The sequence below is a fragment of the Salmo trutta genome, chromosome 6 (genome assembly GCF_901001165.1).
Source record: "Salmo trutta chromosome 6, fSalTru1.1, whole genome shotgun sequence".
Classification (NCBI taxonomy): domain Eukaryota; kingdom Metazoa; phylum Chordata; class Actinopteri; order Salmoniformes; family Salmonidae; genus Salmo; species Salmo trutta.
This window is the reverse complement of record NC_042962.1, coordinates 15,323,280-15,346,344: the sequence shown is the minus strand read 5'-3', so window position 1 is coordinate 15,346,344 and position 23,065 is coordinate 15,323,280. Positions and strand designations below refer to the sequence as shown.

At 39.8% G+C, this 23,065-nt stretch overlaps 1 protein-coding gene across 21 annotated transcripts in view; it reads left to right on the top strand.

The window, feature by feature from the left end:
* The window catches only part of LOC115195527 (LIM zinc-binding domain-containing Nebulette), a 107,453-nt gene that overhangs the window by 59,624 nt on the left and 24,764 nt on the right, over positions 1 to 23,065 (top strand). For 8 of the 21 annotated variants that reach the window (XM_029755443.1, XM_029755445.1, XM_029755449.1 and 5 more), the window contains 29 exons: positions 59 to 169; positions 279 to 389; positions 523 to 633; positions 746 to 856; positions 1,016 to 1,126; positions 2,543 to 2,653; positions 3,271 to 3,378; positions 3,740 to 3,850; positions 4,206 to 4,310; positions 4,595 to 4,705; positions 6,034 to 6,144; positions 6,304 to 6,414; positions 11,379 to 11,489; positions 11,822 to 11,929; positions 12,246 to 12,356; positions 12,713 to 12,817; positions 15,062 to 15,172; positions 15,285 to 15,395; positions 16,354 to 16,464; positions 17,818 to 17,928; positions 18,421 to 18,528; positions 19,423 to 19,533; positions 19,889 to 19,993; positions 20,194 to 20,304; positions 20,476 to 20,583; positions 21,436 to 21,546; positions 21,729 to 21,839; positions 22,117 to 22,224; positions 22,845 to 22,955. The exons of 3 other annotated variants lie outside the window; for them this stretch is intronic. In XM_029755443.1, the coding sequence (XP_029611303.1) occupies positions 59 to 169; positions 279 to 389; positions 523 to 633; positions 746 to 856; positions 1,016 to 1,126; positions 2,543 to 2,653; positions 3,271 to 3,378; positions 3,740 to 3,850; positions 4,206 to 4,310; positions 4,595 to 4,705; positions 6,034 to 6,144; positions 6,304 to 6,414; positions 11,379 to 11,489; positions 11,822 to 11,929; positions 12,246 to 12,356; positions 12,713 to 12,817; positions 15,062 to 15,172; positions 15,285 to 15,395; positions 16,354 to 16,464; positions 17,818 to 17,928; positions 18,421 to 18,528; positions 19,423 to 19,533; positions 19,889 to 19,993; positions 20,194 to 20,304; positions 20,476 to 20,583; positions 21,436 to 21,546; positions 21,729 to 21,839; positions 22,117 to 22,224; positions 22,845 to 22,955 (3,186 nt within the window). The remainder of the gene's footprint in view (positions 1 to 58; positions 170 to 278; positions 390 to 522; positions 634 to 745; positions 857 to 1,015; positions 1,127 to 2,542; positions 2,654 to 3,270; positions 3,379 to 3,739; positions 3,851 to 4,205; positions 4,311 to 4,594; positions 4,706 to 6,033; positions 6,145 to 6,303; positions 6,415 to 11,378; positions 11,490 to 11,821; positions 11,930 to 12,245; positions 12,357 to 12,712; positions 12,818 to 15,061; positions 15,173 to 15,284; positions 15,396 to 16,353; positions 16,465 to 17,817; positions 17,929 to 18,420; positions 18,529 to 19,422; positions 19,534 to 19,888; positions 19,994 to 20,193; positions 20,305 to 20,475; positions 20,584 to 21,435; positions 21,547 to 21,728; positions 21,840 to 22,116; positions 22,225 to 22,844; positions 22,956 to 23,065) is intronic. 10 more of the 21 variants (XM_029755446.1, XM_029755447.1, XM_029755448.1 and 7 more) reach the window with 10 other exon arrangements.

Sequence of the window (23,065 nt, the reverse complement as noted above, 5' to 3'; positions counted from 1 at the left end):
AGAAGGTTTAAGAAGATTCAGGATCAAGAAACACATGTCTCTGTGTCTCCTCCTTCAGCTCAAGTATACAGAGGGGGGGAAGCAGAAGATCTCGACAAGCCTGTATTCTCTGCTTCCCGAGACCACAGAGACCCAGTTGGCCAAGCAGATGTCTGAAATGCAGAGCGAGGTGAACATTAATTCCAAACAAAATCTAACTTTCATTAAAGTTCAGTAAACACTTGTCTACACAAGGGCCCTGCAATGTGAATTGATCGTTTTTTATTGTGGTGTTGCAGACCAAGTACAAGGAAGTGGGCAAGAGGGAGGTGGTCACTTCTTTGTACTCTCTACTCCCTGAGACCAAGGACATCCAGCACGCCAAGGAAGCGTCACAGTTACGGAGTGAGGTACTATATAGCATTTAGATTTAATTTTCACCATATTTATTATACCTATCCAATACTTTCATATCTACGCAAGTGCCTAGCTTGAGATCATTGAATGAGTGTTAATACTTACTCATCTCTCTCTGTTTCTCAGATCAAATACAAAGAGAGTGGAAAGAAGGACATGTCAACCTCCCTCTACTCTCTACTCCCAGAGACCACAGAGATCCAGTTTGCCAGAGAAATGACAGAGATGCAGAGCGAGGTGGCTGGACATATAGTTCATAACTTCTGTTTTGGGCGCTTTTCTGTATAATGATTGAGAATTAACCAAAAAAGTTGAATGATTATATATCACAATACTTTCCTTTTTCCAGAATAAATACAAAGAAGAAGGAAAAAGGCGTATCTCCACGAGTGTGTACTCTCAGCTTCCAGAAACCACCGAGACACAGTTTGCGAAAGCTGTATCTGAACTTCAGAGTGAGGTTAGCAACTATTATCCCTTACAGTTAAGGGACAATTTTCGTACATATTTGTTCCATTTGGAATTGTGGCAATGCCCATCAAAATTATACAGATCCTTGACTAAATTCATTGGAAATAAATACATGAAAACAATGCTGAGTCTTTTTTCCTCAATTTAGATGAAGTACAAAGAAGCAGGGAGGAAGGGAGTTTCTAGTTCTCTCTACTCCACCTTACCAGAAACAATGGAGACCCAGCATGCCAAAGAGGCTTCCCAGCTACAGAGTGAGGTAGAGTATAAACAGTAATGGGGAGTACTGAACTACATGTACACTACCGGTCGAAAGTTTTAGAACACCTACTCATTCAAGAGTTTGCACTCCAGACGAAAGGACAAATGTCCACTGGTCTAATGTCCATTACTCGTGTTTCTTGGCCTAAGCAAGTCGTTTGTTCTTATTGGTGTCCTTTAGTAGTGGTTTCTTTGCAGCAATTCGACCATGAAGGCCTGATTCATGCAGTCTCCTCTGAACAGTTGATGTTGAGATGTGTCTGTTACTTGAACTCTGTGAAGCATTTATTTGAGCTGCAATTTCTGAGGATGGTAACTCTAATGAACTTATCCTCTGCAGCAGAGGTAACTCTGGGTCTTCCTTTCCTGTGGCGGTCCTCATTAGAGCCAGTTTCATCATAGCACTGGATGGTTTTTGCGACTGCACTTGAAGAAACTTTCAAAGTTCTTGATATTTTCCGGATTGACTGCATTTCATGTCTTAAAGTAATGATGGGACTGTTTCTCTTTGCTTATTAGAGCTATTCTTGCCATAATATGGACTTGGTCTTTTACCAAATAGGGCTATCTTCTGTATACCCTCCCTACCTTGTCACAACACAACTGATTGGCTCAAACGCATTAAGGAGGAAGGAAATTCCACAAATGAACTTTTAACAAGGCACACCTGTTAATTGAAATGCATGCCAGGTGACTACCTCATGAACCTGGTTGAGAAAATGCCAAGAGTGTGCAAAGCTGTCATCAAGGCAAAGGGTGGGTACTTTGAAGAATCTCAAATATAAAAAATATTTTGATTTGTTTAACACTTTTTTCGTTACTACATGATTCCATATGTGTTATTTCATAGTTTTGATGTCTTCACTATTATTCTACAATGTAGAAAATAGTAAAAAATAGAGAAAAACCTTGGAATGAGTAGGTGTGTCGAAATATTACACTGGTACTGTACTTGCAAGCTTGGTAAATTATATTTTCAGAGTTTCTTTCTCAACACTGGTATAAAGCTATACTGTACTCGCACATACTTGCAATCTCACACGTATGCTATCTATTGCTCAGTATTTTGGACTATTAAGCTTGTACAGAAAAATGGTACAGAAAGAACATATCTATAAATATACAGTACATATGTTTTTTAATGTCAACAACACTGACTGGATAGGTGCAGTGAAATGTGTTGTTTTACAGTTTCAGCCATAGTAGTACAGCACCCCTGGAGCAAATTAGGGTTAAGTGCTTTGCTCAAGGGCACATCGACAGATTTTTCACTTTGTCGGCTTGCGAATTCGAACCAGGGACATTTCGGTTACTGGCCCAACGCTCTAACCGCTATTGCCTTATTATTGGCTATATGAGTACAATTCAATTAGTCTCAAAACAATGTTTTCATGTTATGTTTCCTTTATTCCAGCTAAAGTACAAGGAAGTACTGAAAAAGGACACCTCCCCCAGTTTTTATTCTACGCTGCCCGAAACAATTGAGACTAATTTTGCGAAACGACAATCAGCAATGCGGAGCCAGGTAAAGAATACATATGCATGTATATGCTGTTAGAATACACAGTATGCAGTATGGGCTCCCGAGTTGTGCAGCGGTCTATGGTACTGCATGTAAGTGCTAGATGCCTCACTACAGACACTCTGGTTCGAATCCAAGCTGTATCACAACCGGGCGTGATTGGGAGTCCTATAGGGTGGCTCAGCGTCGTCTGGGTTTGGCCAGTATAGGCCGTCATTGCAATTAAGAATTTGTTATTAACTGACTTGCCTGGTTAAATAAATAAAAAAAGAATGTAAATAAAATACATGTACAATGTGCATTCTCGCAGAATGACTACGAGTAAAATAGTTCTTTGATTGTTTATTTAAATTTGCTCTGAATACGATCACAGAGAAGTCATGAATATTTTGATTTCAGGTTATCAAATATTTTACTTTGTTGGTCAGTGATTAGAAATCTTTCTTGTCGCTTCATATCCAATTTATCCAAACATCTACATGTATAAGTGAACCTTTGGGGAGGCTTTTGTGTGGGAAGTAAACACATAAGTTATTCTCACTGGTGTTTGGCAATGATTTTGTAGGCTGGTCTCAACTATCTCTGGTTCATAAGGGGTCTCTCCATTTCTACTATACCAGATCAAGTATAAAGAAGATACTGAGGAGAACTCTATAAACCTCTACTCTCTGCTCCCCGAGACAGCAGAGACACAGTTTGCAAAGCAGATGTCTGAAATGCAGAGCGAGGTAAATATCTGTTTAAAATCACCAAACATCAACATGGGCTGAATACAGTTCAAACTTCAGTTATTTTACCGTGAAAATCTCCGGTAGACATCAATTCATTGATTTGTGCAAAATATGATTCTCAAAATGTGATATTTTCTTTTGTCAATAACTGAAGCCAGAGAATGAGGAATTCCCTTTCAGAGAGAAACACAGAAAAACTTTTATCCGTCTGACAAAAAAAAGCCTTTTAGTCAGAGAATACCTGTACGTTTTTATTATGTCTACAAAAGTATTTTTAGTGGTGTAAAGTACTTAAGTACAAGTATGACAATTGGATACTTTTTCCACCACTGTGTCTTTTGTTGCTGTTGTTTTCCAGACAAAATACAAAGAAGCAGGGAAGAAAGAGACCTCCACTTCTCTCTACTCCACCTTACCAGAGACTTTGGAGACCCAGCACGCCAAAGAGGCTTCCCAGCTACAGAGTGAGGTAAGAACATGGGCGGCCCATCTGATGTCTGTACATGACATTTTTCATCATAACTAATTCAGAGGAAACCCTTCCTGTTACTGACAAACATCCATTACATCAGTTTCAAACATCAGTGTACCTGTCCATCTAATGGAATAAAGCCTGAGCGTTCTAAGATTAAGCAAATCTCTGCCTGTGTTATTTGAGTGCTCCAATGCCTTTACCATAAATAACTACACTATTGGAAGTTTCTTTAGGGTAAGCCATAGTTTTTATTCCTGTCTCTGTTGTTGAGCAGCACCTCTTCTACTTTACTTTGTTTGCTGAAGCACGGAGGACTACCTCAACTCACATCCATTACTTTGTTTTCCAGCTCAAATACAAAGGTGAGAAAGTCTTCTCTGGTTCGGCTTACTCTCAACTCCCTGAGACGATGGAGACAGAGAGAGCTCGGGAGCTCACAGAGATGCAGAGCGAGGTGAGCATAAATGCTCCTGGCATTAATATAATGTTGTTATAGTCATTCTGTTTGCAACTTCCATTGGCACTCCACATTTCTTCAGACATAAACCAGGTTCAGAAACAATTCCCCTGGGTACTTAATGTAGCTCTAAAATAAATAGATAAGTATAAGCACCTCTTTCTAGGTGTATTTTATACCATATTTCTTATACCTATCCAATACTTTTGTATCTACACAAGTGCCTAGCTTGAGATCATTAAATGAGTGTTAATACTTACTCATCTCTCTCTGTTTCTCAGATCAAATACAAAGAGAGTGGAAAGAAGGACATGTCAACCTCCCTCTACTCTCTACTCCCAGAGACCACAGAGATCCAGTTTGCCAGAGAAATGACAGAGATGCAGAGTGAGGTAGCTGGACATATAGTTAATAACTTCTGTTTTGGGCACTTTTCTGTATAATGATGGAGAATCACCCCAAAAAGTAGAACGATTATACACTATATAATCAAAGGTATGTGGACACCCCTTCAAGTTAGTGGATTCGGCTTTTTCAGCCACACCCGTTGCTGACAGGTGTATAAAATCGAGCACACACCCATGCAATCTCCATAGAGAAACATTGCCAGTAGAATGGCCTTACTGAAGAGCTCAGTGACTTTCAATGTAGCACCGTCATAGGATGCCACTTTTCCAACAATCCAGTTTCTCATTTCTGCCCTGCTAGAGCTGCCCCGGTCAGCTGTAAGTGCTGTTATTGTGAAGTGGAAACTTCTAGGAGCAACAACGGCTGGTAGGCCACATAAGCTCACAGAACTGGACCGTCGAATGCTGATGTACGTAGCGGGTAAAAATTGTCTGTCCGCGGTTGCAACACTTACTACTAAGTTCCAAACTGCTTCTGGAAGCAACGTCAGCACAAGAACTGTTTGTCGGGAGCTTCATGAAATGGGTTTCCATGGCCGAGCAGCCGCACACAAGCCTAAGATTACCATGCGCAATGCGAAGCATCGGCTGGAGTGGTGTAAAGCTCCCTGCCATTGTACTCTGGAGCAGTGGAAATGCGTTCTCTAGAGTGATGAATCACGCTTCATCATCTGGCAGCCCGACAGACAAATCTGGGTTTGGCGGATGTCAGGAGAATGCTACCTGCCCCAATGCATAGTGCCAACTGTAAAGTTTGGTGGAGGAGGAATAATGGTCTGGGGCTATTTTTCATGGTTCATGCTAGGCCCCTTAGTTCCAGTGAATCTTAACGCTACAGCTTACAATTACATTCTAGACGATTCTGTGCTTCCAACTTTGTGGCAACAGTTTGGGGTAGGCCCTTTCCTGTTTCAGCATGACAATGCCCCTTTGTACAAAGCGAGGTCCATACAGAAATGGTTTGTCGAGATCGGTGTGGAAGAACTTGACTGGTTTCACAGAGCCCCAACCTCAACCCCATCGAACACCTTTGGGATGAATTGGAACGCCGACTGCGAGCCAGGCCTAATCGCCCAACATCAGTGCCTGAACTCACTAATGCTCTTGTGGCTGAATGGAAGCTAGTCCCTGCAGCAATGTTCCAAAATCGTGGAAAGCCTTCCCAGAAGAGTAGAGGCTGTTATAGCAGCAAAGGGGGGACCAACTCCATATTAATGCCAATGATTTTGGAATGAGATGTTCGATTAGCAGGTGTCCACATACTTTTGGTCATGTATTACATATCATAATAGGCTGCTTTTCCTTTTTTCCAGAATAAATACAAAGAAGAAGGAAAAAGGCGTATCTCCACGAGTGTGCACTCTCAGCTTCCAGAAACCACTGAGACACAGTTTGCGAAAGCTGTATCTGAACTTCAGAGTGAGGTTAGCAACTATTATCCCTTACAGTTAAGGGACAATTTTCGTACATATTTGTTCCATTTGGAATTATGGCGATGCCCATCAAAATTGTATAGATCCTTGAGCAAAGTAATTGGAAGTGAACACTGAATAAAATGCTGAATCTTTTTTTCCTCAATTTAGATGAAGTACAAAGAAGCAGGGAGGAAGGGAGTTTCTAGTTCTCTCTACTCCACCTTACCGGAAACAATGGAGACCCAGCATGCCAAAGAGGCTTCCCAGCTACAGAGTGAGGTAGAGTATAAACAGTAATGGGGAGTACTGAGCTACATGTAGTTCAACTAGTAATTGAAAAGGCATTTTGCAGTAGCTTGGTGGTAGTTGAACTAAATGAAAATGTGTTTATTTGTCAGGGGCCATGTACAATATGCCATTGCACCAGATTTAGATAGATAGCAAGTTTCCATCTGTAGTCCCTGGGCAGAAAGCAACATCACTACATCATTACAATGCTACAATACAAAACCCTATTCAAATATATCTCTATATATAAAACATTGAAAAATACAATAGACAATATAATGATAATATTACATCAGAGTTTAAATGTGCCTTCTTAATTAAGAGTCTGAATGTTTTAATGTTCACATGACTGGTTTGCCTTTAGCCACTTTTTCAGATTTGCCTTGAAGCTAACAAAGGTACTGCACTCTCTCACACTGGTTGGCAGGGTGTTCCATAATCCAGACACCACTGACTGAAAAAGCTGTCTGGCCAAATTTGGTGGACCTGAACTGAGTTGAGCAGTCCCCTCTGGTTGAGTCTCTTGGTAGTGTTTTCAGTCGTTAACGAGATGGTAACATTACAAGTAAAGTTGTAGGGCTTGCTTTAGCTTTTAACAAGTATTTTTGTGATAATGGAAGTTGTGGTTGTGGTCAGTAGTTGTGTGGTTGTGGTCAGTAGTTGTGTGGTCAATATTTGTGTGGCTGTGGTCAGTAGTTTTGTGGTTGTGGTCAGAAGTTGTGTGGTTGTGGTCAGTAATGTTGGTCAGTAATTTTGGTCCGTAGTTGTATGGTTGTGGTCAGTATTTGTGGCCAGTAGTTGTGGTCAGTAGTTGTGGTCAGTAATTGTGACGTTGCGGTGAGTAGTTTTGGTCATTAGTTGTGGTCAGTAGTTGTATGGTTGTGGTCAGTATTTGTGGCCAGTAGTTGTGGATGGTAATTGTTTGGTTCAGTAGTTGTGTGGTTGTGGTCAGTAATTTTGGTCAGTAGTTTTGGTCAGTAGTTGTGTTGTTGTGGTGAGTAGTTGTGGTCAGTAATTGTGATGTTGCGGTGAGTAGATTTGGTCATTAGTTGTGGTCAGTAGTTGTATGGTTGTGGTCAGTATTTGTGGCCAGTAGTTGTGTTCAGTAGTTGTAGATGGTAATTGTGTGGTTCAGTAGTTGTGTGGTTGTGGTCAGTAGTTGTGTTCAGTAGTTGTGCAGTTGTGATCAGTAGTTTTAGTCAGTACTTTAGTTCAGTAGCTGTCGTCAGTAGTTATGTGGTTCAGTAGTTGCATGGTTGTGGTCAACAGTTGTAGTTGTGGTTCTGTGGTTGTGGTCAGTAGTTGTGTGGCTTTGGTCAGTCGTTTTGGTCAGTACTTTAGTTCAGTAGTTGTGTGGTTCAGTAGTTGTGTGGTTGTGAACAGTAGTTGTGGTCAGTAATGGTCAGGAGTTGTGTTCAGTAGTTATGACCTGTAGCTGTGTTGTTCTGGTCAATATATGTGGTCAGTAGTTGTGTGGTTGTGGTAAGTAGTTGTGTTGTTGTGGTCAATGTCTAAACTACAGTTGTTGGGTATGAACTGAAAGTGCAATGAGAAGTGATTGGGTGAAATATGAAGGGACTGAATGGTGGCAGTGGTTGTGCGAGGCAGTTGTTGCTAGGCAACAGTTGCCTTGGCTGGCCTGCTCCTTCCATGGCTTAAGCCAGTGTGAAAAATATGCTAGCATACAGTACAATTGTGCTTTAATACTTAATATATACTGTATATTTATTGCACACAGCTCCAATCTAGTTGTGTTGGTCATTACTGAGACGTGTTTAAGAAAGAGTGTTTTGAACACTGATGTTAGCCTTTATGGTTATAACCTTTTCGGCAAGACAGATCTTTCAAAGGTGGTGGAGTGGCAATCTTTACCAAGGAACACCTTCAGGGCTTGGTTGTCTCCAAGTCTGTCCCCAAACAATTTGATTTGCTGGTTTTAAGCATTACACTTTCAAATAGCTCTTTGTTGACTGTTGCTGGGTGCTATCGTCCTCCATCAGCACCGGCCTGTACCCTACCTGCCCTAAGCTCTCTCCTGGCCCCTTACACTAAGTCTGAATTTGTCCTGCTAGTTGACCTAAACTGGGACATGCTTAAACCACCCGACCAAGTCCTAAGCAATGGGACCCCCTAAATCTTTCTCAGAGTATCACCAATCCCACAAGGTATGACTCTAAACACCCAGAAAAGGGTACTCTCCTTGATGTTATCCTCACCAGTAATCCTGATAGGTATCAGTCTGGTGTTTTCTGTAATGACCTTAGTGATCACTGTTTTACAGCCTGTGTTCATAATGCCTGCAGGGTGAAATGACCTGTCCTGATTTGTCATAGACACTTGCTAAAAAACTTTAATGAGTAAGCCCTCCTTCATGACCTAGCCTCTGTAAATTGGCATAGAATCAGCTTGATCCCCTCTGACGAAGACACTCTGAACTTCTTTTTTGATATTTTCAGTGGTATTGTTAACAAACACGCCCCCATAAATAAAATTAGAATTAAAAACAGGTTCAGCCCCTGGTTCGACCGTGATCTGGCAGAGTTACTTCACTTCAAGAATTCCATTTGGCGAAACGCTCGGCACACGCATACTCAGGTTGACTGGCTCTCGTTCAGGCAAATGAGAAGTAAGTGCACTCAGGTTATCCAGAAAGCCAAAGTTAGTTACTTTAAGGAGCAGTTCTCTCTCTGTGCATCTAACCCCAAGAAGTTCTGGAAAACGGTTAAAGACCTGGAGAATAAACCCTCCTCCTCACAGCTGCCCATGTTCCTTAATGTTGATGATGTGGTTGTTACTGACAAGAAGCACATGGCTGAGCTCTTTAATCACCACTTCATTAAGTCAGGATTCCTATTTGACTCAGCCATGCCTCCTTGCCCGTCCAACATTTTCTCATCTCCCACTAATTCTAATGCGACTAGCCCCGATGCTCCTCCCTCTTTTTACCCTGCCATGCTACAAAGTTTCTCCCTGCAGGCGGTCACTGAGTCCGAGGTGCTAAAGGAGCTCCTTAAACTTGACCCCAAAAAACCCTCTGGGTCAGATGGTTTAGACCCTTTCTTCTTTAAGGTTGCTGCCCCTATCATCGCCAAGCCTATCTCTGACCTGTTTAACCTCTCTCTCCTCTCTGGAGAGGTTCCCATTTCTTGGATGGCAGCCACGGTGCATCCTTTGTTTAAAGGGGGATATCAAGCTGATCCTAACTGTTAAAGGCCAATTTCTATTTTGCCCTGTTTATCAAAAGTGTTGGAAAAACTTGTCAGTAATCAACTGACTGGCTTTCTTGATGTCTATAGTATTCTCTCTGGTATGCAATCTGGTTTCTGCTCAGGTTAAGGATGTGTCACTGCAACCTTGAAGGTCCTAATTGATGTCACCATTGCCTTTGATTCTAAGCAATGGCGTGCTGCTATAGTGTATACAGTCAGAACATCTGCTGTCTCAGCCAATGCCTGTCACCGAGGGAGTACCCAAGGCTCGATCCTAGGCCCCACGCTCTTCTCAATTTACATCAACAACATAGCTCAGGCAGTAGGAAGCTCTCTCATTCATTTATATGCAGATGATGCAGTCTTATACTCAGCTGGCCCCTCCCGGATTTTGTGTTAAACGCTCTCAACAAAGCTTTCTTAGTGTCCAACAAGCTTTCTCTGGCCTTAACTTTGTTCTAAACACCTCCAAAACAAAGGTAATTTGGTTTGGTAAGAAAAATGCACCTCTCTCCACATGTGTGATTACTACCTCTGAGGGTTTAGAGCTTGAGGTAGTCACCTCATACAAGTACTTGGGAGTATGGCTAGACGGTAGACTGTCCTTCTCTCAGCACGGTAATGGGAGTTTATATACAGGAGTTTATATATGGAGTGTGCAACTCTCTTTATTTTTATAGTTTATAGTTTATTCACCGTTAGTCAGCACCTCCACTCCAAATCATTTTTCTGGGTTTGCACCAGCTCCAGTTTTTTATTCTAATAGGCTAAATTACACATTCTGTTAAAGTATGACCTCAAAGTGATCTGTTCTTGCAATTTCTTGTTTATGACATTTCAGATTTTCATATAATAATTTTGTCGTTGGATTTAGTGAACTACATTTTCAAAGTAACTTTAGTTAAGTAAACTATATTTTCCTTAAGGGTAGCTTTAGTGTAGCTTGGAAAATTATATTTTCAGAGTAGCTTTCCCAACACTGGTATAAAGCTATACTGTACTCACACATACTTGCAATCTCACACATATATCTATTAGTCAGTATTATTGACTATTTAGCCTGTACAGAAAAATGGTACAATAAAAATATCCTGTATATATATAAATATAGTACCAGTCAAAAGTTTGGACACACCTACTCATTCCAGGGTTTTTCGTTATTTTTACTATTTTCTACATTGTAGAATAATAGTGAAGACATCAAAACTATGAAACAACACATATGGAATGAGGTAGTAACCAAAAAAGTGTTAAACAAATCAAAATATATTTTATATTTGAGATTCTTCAAAGTAGCCACACTTTGCCTTGATGACAGATTTCCACACTCTTGGCATTCTCTCAACCAGCTTCATGAGGAATGCTTTTCCAACAGTCTTGAAGGAGTTCCCACATATGCTGAGCACTTGTTGGCTGCTTTTCCTTCACTCTGCGGTCCAACTCATCCCAAACCATCTCGATTGGGTTGAGGTCAGGTGATTGTGGAGGCCAGGTCATCTGATGCAGCGCTCCATCACTCTCCTTCTTGGTCAAATAGCCATTGCACAGCCTGGAGGTGTGTTTTGGGTCATTGTCCTGTTGAAAAACAAATGATAGTCCCAGTAAGCGCAAACCAGATGGGACGGCGTATCGCTGCAGAATGCTGTGGTAGATATGCAGGTTAAAGTGTGCTTTATTATTGGCTATTAGTTGGCAATGAAATGTGTCTGAAAACAATGTTTTCATGTGATGTTTCCTTTATTCCAGCTAAAGTACAAGGAAGGACTGAAAAAGGACACCTCCCCCAGTTTTTATTCTACGCTGCCCGAAACAATTGAGACTAATTTTGCGAAACGACAATCAGCAATGCAGAGCCAGGTATATATGTGTGTTTATGTGTATATCCTGTTAAAATACACAGCATGTATATACAATGTGCATTCTTGCAAAATAACTACAAGAAAATTACTATCTCAGAGAAATCATGAATAATTTTATCACATATTTTGGTTTGTGGGTTAGTGATTAGAATTGTTTAATGTTGCTTCATAACCAATTTATCTAAAACAACTATAAATTAACCTTTGGGGAGGCTTTTGTGTGGGAAGTAAACACATAAGTTATTCTCACTGGTATTTGGCAATGATTTTGTAGGCTTGGTCTCAACTATCTCTGGTTCATAAGGGGTCTCTCCATTTCTACTATACCAGATCAAGTATAAAGAAGATACTGAGGAGAACTCTATAAACCTCTACTCTCTGCTCCCCGAGACAGCAGAGACACAGTTTGCAAAGCAGATGTCTGAAATGCAGAGCGAGGTAAATATCTGTTTAAAATCACCAAACATCAACATGGGCTGAATACAGTTCAAACTTCAGTTATTTTACCGTGAAAATCTCCGGTAGACATCAATTAATTGATTTGTGCAAAATATGATTCTCAAAATGTGATATTTTCTTTTGTCAATAACTGAAGCCAGAGAATAAGGAATTCCCTTTCCAAGAGAAACACAGAAACATTTATCCTTTTACTTTATCGATCTTCATGTACAAAATATGTATTTTAGTCAGAGAATACCTGTATATTTTTATGTCTCGAAAAGTAACAGTGTCTTTTGTTGCTGTTGTTTTCCAGACAAAATACAAAGAAGCAGGGAAGAAAGAGGCCTCCACTTCTCTCTACTCCACCTTACCAGAGACTTTGGAGACCCAGCACGCCAAAGAGGCTTCCCAGCTACAGAGTGAGGTAAGAACATGGGCGGCCCATCTGATGTCTGTACATGACATTTTTCATCATAACTAATTCAGAGGAAACCCTTCCTGTTACTGACAAACATCCATTACATCAGTTTCAAACATCAGTGTACCTGTCCATCTAATGGAATAAAGCCTGAGCGTTCTAAGATTAAGCAAATCTCTGCCTGTGTTATTTGAGTGCTCCAATGCCTTTACCATAAATAACTTCATTATTGGAAGTTTCTTTAGGGTAAGCCATAGTTTTTTATTCCTGTCTCTGTTGTTGAGCAGCACCTCTTCTACTTTACTTTGTTTGCTGAAGCACGGAGGACTACCTCAACTCACATCCATTACTTTGTTTTCCAGCTCAAATACAAAGGTGAGAAAGTCTTCTCTGGTTCGGCTTACTCTCAACTCCCTGAGACGATGGAGACAGAGAGAGCTCGGGAGCTCACAGAGATGCAGAGCGAGGTGAGCATAAATGCTCCTGGCATTAATATATTTGCGTTATAGTCATTCTGCTAGCAACTCCAGATGTCTTCAGACATAATCCGGGTTCAGAAACAATTCTCCTGAGTACAATGCCTTCAGAAGGAATTCACACCTCTTGACTTTTTCCACATTTTGTTGTGTTACACCCTGAATTTAAAATGTATTAAATGCAGATTTTGTGTCACTGATCTACACACAGTACCCCATAATGTCAGAGTGGAATTTTGTTTTTAGAGAAATTAAAAAATATGAAAAGCTGAAATGCCTTGAGGCAATATGCATTCAACCCCTTTGTTCTGGCAAGCCTAAATAACAAGTCACATAATAAGTTGGACTCTGTGTGCAATAATAGTGTTTAACATCATTTTCGAATGACTACCCCATCTCTCTACCACACACATAGAGTACAATTAGGTCCCTCGGTCAAAGTGAATTTCAAGCACAGATTCAACCACAAAGACCAGGGTGGGTTTCCAATGCCTCGCAAAAAAAGGGCAACATTTGGTAGATTGTTGAAAGAAAACAAAAAGCAGACACTGAATATCCCTTTGAGCATGGTGAAGTTATCAATTAGACTTCGGATGGTGTATCAATACACCCAGTCACTACAAATAAACAGGCGTCCTTCCTAACTCAGTTGCTGGATTGCTGGAAAGGAAGGAAACAGCTCAGGGTTTTCACCATGACTTTAAAACAACAACAGAGTTGAATGGCTGTGATTGGAGAAAACTGAGGATGGATCAACAACATTGTGTTACTCCACAATACTAAACTAATTGACAGAGTAAAAAGAAGGAAGCCTTTACAGAATACAAATATTCCAAAACATGCATCCTGATTGCAATAAGGCACTAAGGTAATACTGCAAAAAAATTGTGGCAAAGCAATTCACTTTTTGTCCTTAATACAAAGTGTTATGTTTGGGGCAAGAATACAGGGAATGTTCCTGAGTGGCAAAATTACAATTTGACTTAAATCTACCTGAAAATCTAGGGAAATACCTGAAAATGGTTGTCTAGCAATGATCAACAACCAATTTGACAGAGCTTTAAGAATTTCGAAAAGAATAATGGGCAAATGTTGCACAATCCAGGTGAGGGAACATTGCTTTCTGGGTCTTGAAGAGCTCAAGACCCAGAAATCAAAGTTTCATCTAAGCTGTGCAAGGCCACGCGAAGAGACGCAAGAGATCGAACTTCACTGAGTTCACCCCATTAGTTTGCACTATATAGATCAATGTTTTGTGTGATCGAATCGACATTATATCAGCCCCTTTTCAATGCAACAAACCAAAACAAATCTAACTTTGCAAGATTGAGTCTGTGATTTTGTTGTAGGCAGAGCCAGAGCACAACAAAGTCAAATTTGGGCAGGTAGCCCATGAGGGGTCTTTCAATCACCCCGAGCGAATGAATGCACTTTTTTCAGATCAGTTCAGATCAGAGCCGCGTGTGAACGTTTGTTGATATTCTTTGCTAGTTAGCTAGTTATTAGCCCAGTTATAGATAAGTTTAGGGCAGCAATGGGGAGTTACTGCTTCCTACAAGAGCACAAAATGTGTAAGCTACATTTCAAGCTGTCTTTGAAAAGGGAGTCAGGTAAAAAACTTTTGGGCTATATCATAGAAATAAAAAGCTATTTCCATGTGAAAATGTTATGGGATTTGCGCCATTGGTTTTGTTGGTAGGCCTACATTATGCTCAAATAGCCACGATAGCCTATTGGCTACTGTGTAAAACTGTAATGGTACAGCCGCAGTGTTCACTCTAAACGCGAGCCGGAAGTTGCACAAAATTCTCACAACATTCACGTTTCCGCTCACAAGACCAAAAATTTGCTCAGAGCCCCAAACATTAGAGGGAACATTGCCAGAAAGACTCACAGCTGTAATCGCTGCCAAAGGTGCTTCTGCAAAGTATTGACTCGGGTGTGAATACTTATGTAAATTAGATATTTCATTTTCATTTTCAAAACATTTGCTAACATTTTCTAAAAACATGTTTTCACTGTGTTACTATGGGATTTGTTTGTAGATGGGTGAGAGAAAAGAATATATTGAATCCCTTTTGAATTCAGGCTGTAACACAACAAAATGTGGAATAGGTCAAGGGGTATGAATACTTTCTGAAGGCATTGTATCCAATACTTTCATATCTACACAAGTGCCTGGATTGTGATCATTAAACAAGTGTTAATATTTACTCATCTCTCTCTGTTTCTCAGATCAAATACAAAGAGAGTGGAAAGAAGGACATGTCAACCTCCCTCTACTCTCTACTCCCAGAGACCACAGAGATCCAGTTTGCCAGAGAAATGACAGAGATGCAGAGCGAGGTGGCTGGACATATAGTTCATAACTTCTGTTTTGGGCGCTTTTCTGTATAATGATTGAGAATTAACCAAAAAAGTAGAACGATTATATATCACAATACTTTCCTTTTTCCAGAATAAATACAAAGAAGAAGGAAAAAGGCGTATCTCCACGAGTGTGTACTCTCAGCTTCCAGAAACCACCGAGACACAGTTTGCGAAAGCTGTATCTGAACTTCAGAGTGAGGTTAGCATCTATTATCCCTTACAGCATAGGGAAATTGTTCTTACATGTTTGTTCCATTTGGAATGATGCACTGTGATGGAAAACTGTAATTTATGCAGTATTTGGGGGAATTATCAACAGTAAATTACTCTGAAAATGTTGTGGGTGAGGAAATAATTGCTGTATTTCGAATGGTACTGTAATTCCACCCCACAGAATAAAGTACCGTACCGTATCTTTGAAGCTCCAAAAACCTTTTTGACCATTAGTGGGTGCATGGTATTGTTTTTCTGGCTCATTAACATATTTTGAGGTGTGCCTTGTAAGAGGCTATTTGTTGCACCCGTGAGTGAGAATACTGTACCAATTTAACTCCTATGTGTTTATTGTGCCCCATTCATTTAAAATGTATAGGGGACAGATTGGGGTGGATGCAACCTTAAATGGTTAAGCATTTTGCCATGAGCTTTTGGTCTGTTTCGCTGCTAGATTGGAAGCCTTTTTTTAAGGCCTCTAGGAGTGTAAGTGATATAAAACACCATATATGAATTCAAATGTTGTAACGTGTAAACACTTTACCTAGCAGCCATTCTGCTTGCACCAATCCCTTGTAATTACAGTAAAACACTGTGAAATACAATCCCTACCCTCAATGAATGTCATTCATCCATTCATTTATTTATTCATTCCGATTAAGGCAGCATTTACTATTTTACAGTATAATATAGTCAATTTTACGGTATTGTACTTAGTGTCATTACACAGTACTTGCTTTGATACCATATTTATATTACAGTAAGTGTACTGAAATATGAAATACAGAATTTTTCTTGCCACTGAGGTGCCTGTAAGTTTCTGTCAAATTCATAGTAACCTCTTTACGGTGTGGCGATGCCCATTAAAATTATACAGATCCTTGAATAAAGTCATTGGAAATAAATACTGATTAAAATGCTGTATCTGTTTTTCCTCAATTTAGATGAAGTACAAAGAAGCAGGGAGGAAGGGAGTTTCTAGTTCTCTCTACTCCACCTTACCAGAAACAATGGAGACCCAGCATGCCAAAGAGGCTTCCCAGCTACAGAGTGAGGTAGAGTATAAAGACATACTGTATTCACAATTACCTGCATATAATCTCACACATATAGTATATCTGCAGACTATTTAGCATGTAGAAAAGAATGGTGGTGGTACAATGAAACAGCCTGATTTCATAGAAGAGATGTAACATACATAGTAAATGTACACTGACTATACAAAACATCAAGAACACCTGCTCTTTCCATGACATAGACTGACCAGGTGAATCCAGGTGAAAGCTATGATCCCTTACTGATGTCACTTGTTAAATCCACTTCAATCAGTGTAGATGAAGGGGAGGAGACAGGTTAAAGAAGGATTTTGAAGCTGTGAGACAATTGAGACATGGATTGTGTATGTGTGCCATTGAGTGTTTTTGAACTACCTATAGTAGTAGGTACCAGACGCACCGGTTTGAGTGTCAAAAACTGCAACGCTGCTGGGTTTTTCACGTTCAACAGTTTCCTTTGTGTATCAAGAATGGTCAACCACTCAAAGGTGACACAACTGTGGGAAGCATTGGAGTCAACATGGGCCAGCATCCCTGTGGAACTCTTTCGACACATTGTTGAGTCAATGCCCTGAAGAATTGAGGCTGTTCTGAGGGCAAAAGGGGGTGCAACTCAATATTAGGAAGGTGTTCCTAATGTTTTGTACACTCAGTGTATATTCAAGACACTCAAATTAGTGTGATATGTTTGGTATGGTTGCATAAGACAGGTTACTTAATTAAGGCAAAAACAAGAGCAGGTGGGTGGGATGAGTGTATAATGCAAACGTCTAGCAACCCAAAGGTTGCTTGTTCTAAACTCATCACGGTTAACTTTAGCACGTACTACTTAGCATGTAAGCTAACCCTTCCCCTAACCATTACCTTAACCCTTTAACCTAACTCATAACCCTAACCTTAAACCGAACCTAAACCCCAAACCCTAACCCCTACCCTAGCTAACGTTAGCCACCTAGCTAACATTAGCCGCCTAGTTACCTCGCTAACTTTAGCCACAAAAAATTGGAATTCGTAACATATTGTACAAATTGCAATTCATAACATATCATACGAAATGGCTGATGGACATCCACAAATGAATACATACCATACGAAATGGCTGATGGACATCCACAAATGAATACATACCATACGAAATGGCTGATGGACATCCACAAATGAATACATACCATACGAACTGTAACATATCATACTAATTTGAGTGTCCCAAATTTACTTTTACTGCAGTACATTATGTCTACCCATTAGTCCAGGTTGAATGAAAAGGGAAACCAGGTGCTTTATTAATGCTATTTGTGTACTATTACATTTATCTCAAACCAATGTTTTCATGTTATGTTTCCTTTATTTCAGCTAAAGTACAGGGAAGTACTGAAAAAGGACACCTCCCCCAGTTTTTATTCTACGCTGCCCGAAACAATTGAGACTAATTTTGCGAAACAACAATCAGCAATGCGAAGTGAGGTAAATGCTGTGTGTATATGCTGTACGAATACACAGGGAGTACAATGTGCATTCTCCCCCCAAAAATGTGCATTAATAATTTCATTCAGGCTACCACGTATTTTGGTTTGTGGGTCAGCGCTGGTAGATGTTTCATGTCGCCTCTTCATATCCAATATAGCTAAATAACTAAAAGGGAAGCAAACACATACTATACCAAGGTTTTCTTACTGCTGTTTGGTAATGCGCCACTCGGGCTCCCGAATGGCGCAGTTGTCTAAGGCACTGCATCGCAGTGCTCGAGGCGAAACGACAGACCCTGGTTCGATTCCAGGCTGTATCACAACCGGCCCTGATTGGGAGTCCCATAGGGCGTCCGGGTTAGGCCGTCATTGTAAATAAGAATTTGTTCTTAACTGACTTGCCTAGTTAAACAAATAAATAATGCTTTTGTAGGCTTGGTCTCAACTATCTCTGGTTCATAAGCTGTCATCTTCATTTCTACTATACCAGATCAAGTATAAAGAAGATACTGAGGAGAACTCTATAAACCTCTACTCTCTGCTCCCCGAGACAGCAGAGACACAGTTTGCAAAGCAGATGTCTGAAATGCAGAGCGAGGTAAATATCTGTTTAAAATCACCAAACATCAACATGTGCTGAATACAGTACTAACTTGAGTTATTTTACTGTAAATCCTCCATGAACATAAATTCATTGATTTATACAAAATGTGATTCTCAAAATTGGATACTGCCTTTTGTCAATAACTGAAGCCAGAGAATGAGGAATTCCCTTTCCAAGAGAAACACAAAACATGTATCCTTTTACTTTATCAATCTTCATGTACAAAATATGTATTTTAGTCAGAGAATACCTGTATATTTTTATTATGTCTACAAAAATAGCGGTGGTGTAAAGTAAAAATACTTGGAAGTACTACTTAGGTAGGTTTTTTGGATATCTGTACTTTACTTTATTATTTATGTTTTTGACAACTTTTACTTCACTACATTCCTAAAGAAAATTTGGTACTTTTTTACTCCATACATTTTCCCTGACAGCCAAAAATACTCATTACATTTTGAATGCTGAGCAGGACAATAAAATTGTCGAATTCACACACTTATCAAAAGAACATAATTGGTCATCTCTGCAGTGTCTTATCCGGTGGACTCACAAAACACATGCTTTGTTTGTAAGTGATGTCTGAGTGTTGGAGTGTCTTGCTGGCTATCCGTAAATAAATAAAAAAACAAGAAAATGATGCTGTCTGGTTTGCTTAATATAAGGATTTCGAAATGATTTTTACTTTTGATACTTAAGTATATTTGATCATTTACTTTTGATACTTAAGTATATTTAAAACCAAATACTTTTACTCAAGTAGTATTTTACCAGATAACTTTCACTTTTACTTGAGTCATTTTCTATTAAGGTATCTTTACTTTTATTCAAGTATGACAATTGGATACTTTTTCCACCACTGTGTCTTTTGTTGCTGTTGTTTTCCAGACAAAATACAAAGAAGCAGGGAAGAAAGAGACCTCCACTTCTCTCTACTCCACCTTACCAGAGACTTTGGAGACCCAGCACGCCAAAGAGGCTTCCCAGCTACAGAGTGAGGTAAGAACATGGGCGGCCCATCTGATGTCTGTACATTACATTTTTCATCATAACTAATTCAGAGGAAACCCTTCCTGTTACTGACAAACATCCATTACATCAGTTTCAAACATCAGTGTACCTGTCCATCTAATGGAATAAAGCCTGAGCGTTCTAAGATGAAGCAAATCTCTGCCTGTGTTATTTGAGTGCTCCAATGCCTTTACCATAAATAACTACACTATTGGAAGTTTCTTTAGGGTAAGCCATAGTTTTTATTCCTGTCTCTGTTGTTGAGCAGCACCTCTTCTACTTTACTTTGTTTGCTGAAGCACGGAGGACTACCTCAACTCACATCCATTACTTTGTTTTCCAGCTCAAATACAAAGGTGAGAAAGTCTTCTCTGGTTCGGCTTACTCTCAACTCCCTGAGACGATGGAGACAGAGAGAGCGCGAGACCTCACTGAAATGCAGAGCGAGGTGAGCACAGATTTTCCTCAAAGACATGAATATTAATGCTAATAGGAACATTGCAAATTTTATAGGACTACTTAGAAATCTTTATGAATATATCAGCGTTATCCGCAGAGTAACTAAATACGACTTAATCGTGTCATTTGTGGAAGTATAATTTTAAATTAATGTTAAAATCCGTCATGGATTCATTGTCTTTTCTTTAGCTCAAGTACAAACAGAGTGGGAAGAAGGGTATGTCCCAAAGCGTCTATTCCGTACTAGCAGATACCATGGAGACCCAATTTGTCAAAAATGTTTCTGAACTGCAAAGTCAGGTGAGAAGAGCAGCCGGTTCACATAGATTTTCGTACTTCAATGACAATGTTTGTGAGAGAAGCAATTTCCAGATTTTATGGCTCTTGCCGAAGATAAACCTCTGATTTGGAGGTGAAGTCAATTACAGTATATGTTGTTTATCTGCATTGGTTTGAATGATTTTCTTTCAGACTAAGTACAAGAAGGCAGGGAAGAATAAGGCAAAGTCTCTCTACTCTGTGTTGCCAGAGACTCTGGAGATCCAACATGCCAAGCAGGTCTCCCAGCTTCAGAGCCAGGTACAGTACAGTAGGCCTACAGCACGAACACTGACGTCCCCTCACCACACTTATAGGACATCTCTGCTTCATCAGTAGCACGGCTAATGAAATAAGCACACTGTAGGGGTGAATCCTAACTTCCAATTATTTTATCTTATTCATGCATTGATGTCTATAAATGGGTTGGTTGTTTAGCAACAAAACCGACGCATGTGCAACTATGGAGCAAAACAGACGGGGTTGTCTAATTTTGTTGACAACATGTAAACCATATTTTATCTCCAATGTTTATTGAAAACATAATTGTATTAGCACGTTGAGCACTTGTCTCTCAGATACATCGTTACAGTTGTTGGTTAGCTAGCTAATGAATTTTGGTCATAATATCTTGTTCTTGATACCATGTCTTATTTAGAGATGTTTTGACTCATTTCATGTCAATGCTAATATTAATATTATTAGCATTAACATGGCATCAGTTAAAACACCTCAAAACAAGACATGTTATCAAGAACAAGCTGAAATGAGACACTTACGATTCCCCACATGACAGTTTCTTGTCATTGCTGCGAGATATCCGGCCATCCAGAATCACGACAACATATGAACTTCTGCGCCATTTGAATCTTGCGCATCATTTTCATGGTGTTGTCAGCTAACCCATCAATGGGAGACTAAGTGAAAATTTTACTTCAGGAGAAGTTAGGATTCGCCATTTAGTCCGACACTCTTTCTAATGACTAAGTAAGTGAAATTTATAAGGTTTAATTACATTTAAATTCTGGTAATTCAATATTGTGTTGTAGCTAGAAATGCTAGCTTTTAATCAGGTGCTATAAAACATCTTTGATTTTGCTTCCTCTTTTCCAGATCAAATACAAGGATGCCGGGAAAAGGGAGATGTCCAGTTCTCTTTACTCTGTTCTCCCCGAGACGGCAGAGACTCATTTAGCCAAAGAGCACTCTGAGATGCTGAGCGAGGTACAAAATAGTATAGTCATGCCAAGACAACAGCCAAATACAGTGGGTTCTGCCTCCTCTCATGTCCTCCATTTTACTCATCAACAATTACATTTATTGATTAGACAGAAGCATTTAAATATAGTTTTCCTATGTGCCTATTGAAATAGGGACATGAAACATGCATTATGACTTTGTTCTAGGTGAAGTATAAAAAGGAGGGTAAAGAAGGCATTTCCTCAAGCCTTTATTCTCTACTCCCGGAAACAGCAGACACTCAGTTTGCCAAACAGATGTCAGAAATACAGAGTGAGGTACAGCATCTGTTTTACCACTAAATCAACTATTTGACTATTTCTAGTTTAGTCTCATTTGCAAAAAAAATGTTATTGCGTGTGTTGTTGTCAGGTTCTTGTGAATTTGTTTCCTCTCTTTACGAATGTCACAAAAAAAGTTACTATTCTGAAATGATTTAGTAATTTCTTTCATGTATTTCCATGTCAAGTTGTGTTCATTAACAACCTTTCAATTTCTCAATACCAAAAATGACTTGCTCTTAAACTTTTGGGGATATGTTTTGTACTTTTCCAGTTAAAGTACAAAAGAGACATTGAGGAACTGCCCGATACCTTGTACGCACTACTGCCTGAAACCATGGAGACCAAGTTCGCAAAAGAAATTACTAAAGAAATTTCTCAGGTGGGGCTCACAGGGTTGTTTTAAAATGTGTGATTAAAAAAAGCGACTTCACTCAAACAAACTAAGCTGTTGTCCTGAAATGTCGTTTGCTTTTCATGGCCAACAGTAACAGCTTGCTCCATCTTGGTAAAATAAATATATATAAAAATGTACCTTTTAGATTTGATTGGGTAGCTAGTGACTTGTAGCTTGTGTGTGGAATTATTCCTCTTCTTGATTTCTTCTGAAAGCCTTTACTGTGCTGGTTGTAGCTAAGTCAAAACTACTGCATTGCAAACAGTTAATAAAGGAGTTGTAGGCTATTAGAATGTCATGGTGAAGTTTGGATAGGGGAAGAAATATAGCCATAAATGGAGACCTTGTGAAAACATAGACTTTAAACAGAGACTAAGTTGAACGGTCTATTTTGGTGGTAGGGTATTGGCTTGGGCTGTGGGGTCAGTTTAAAGACAGGCAGGTCGAGAGATAAGAGGAGACACTTAGAGGGAGGATGGACAGTCGAGGCCCATGTGTATGGAACTGATAACAACCACCAATGACACTAAATGTCATTGGTGACAATAATTGCCACTGACTCTAGAACTGAGATTGGCAAATGAATGTGTGTCTGTGGGTGGCAGGCCAAGTACAAGGAGGCAGGCAAGCAGCAGGTCTCCATTTCGCTCTACTCCACCTTACCAGAGACTTTGGAGACCCAGCACGCCAAAGAGGCCTCCCAGCTACAGAGCAAGGTGAGTCACACACACATAATTCATGGGGTCTGTATTCAAGTGCTTTATATGCTACCAGTGCTTTTTTGCCTCATGTCTGGCTGATAATGAGCTTTTACAACATTCAGTAC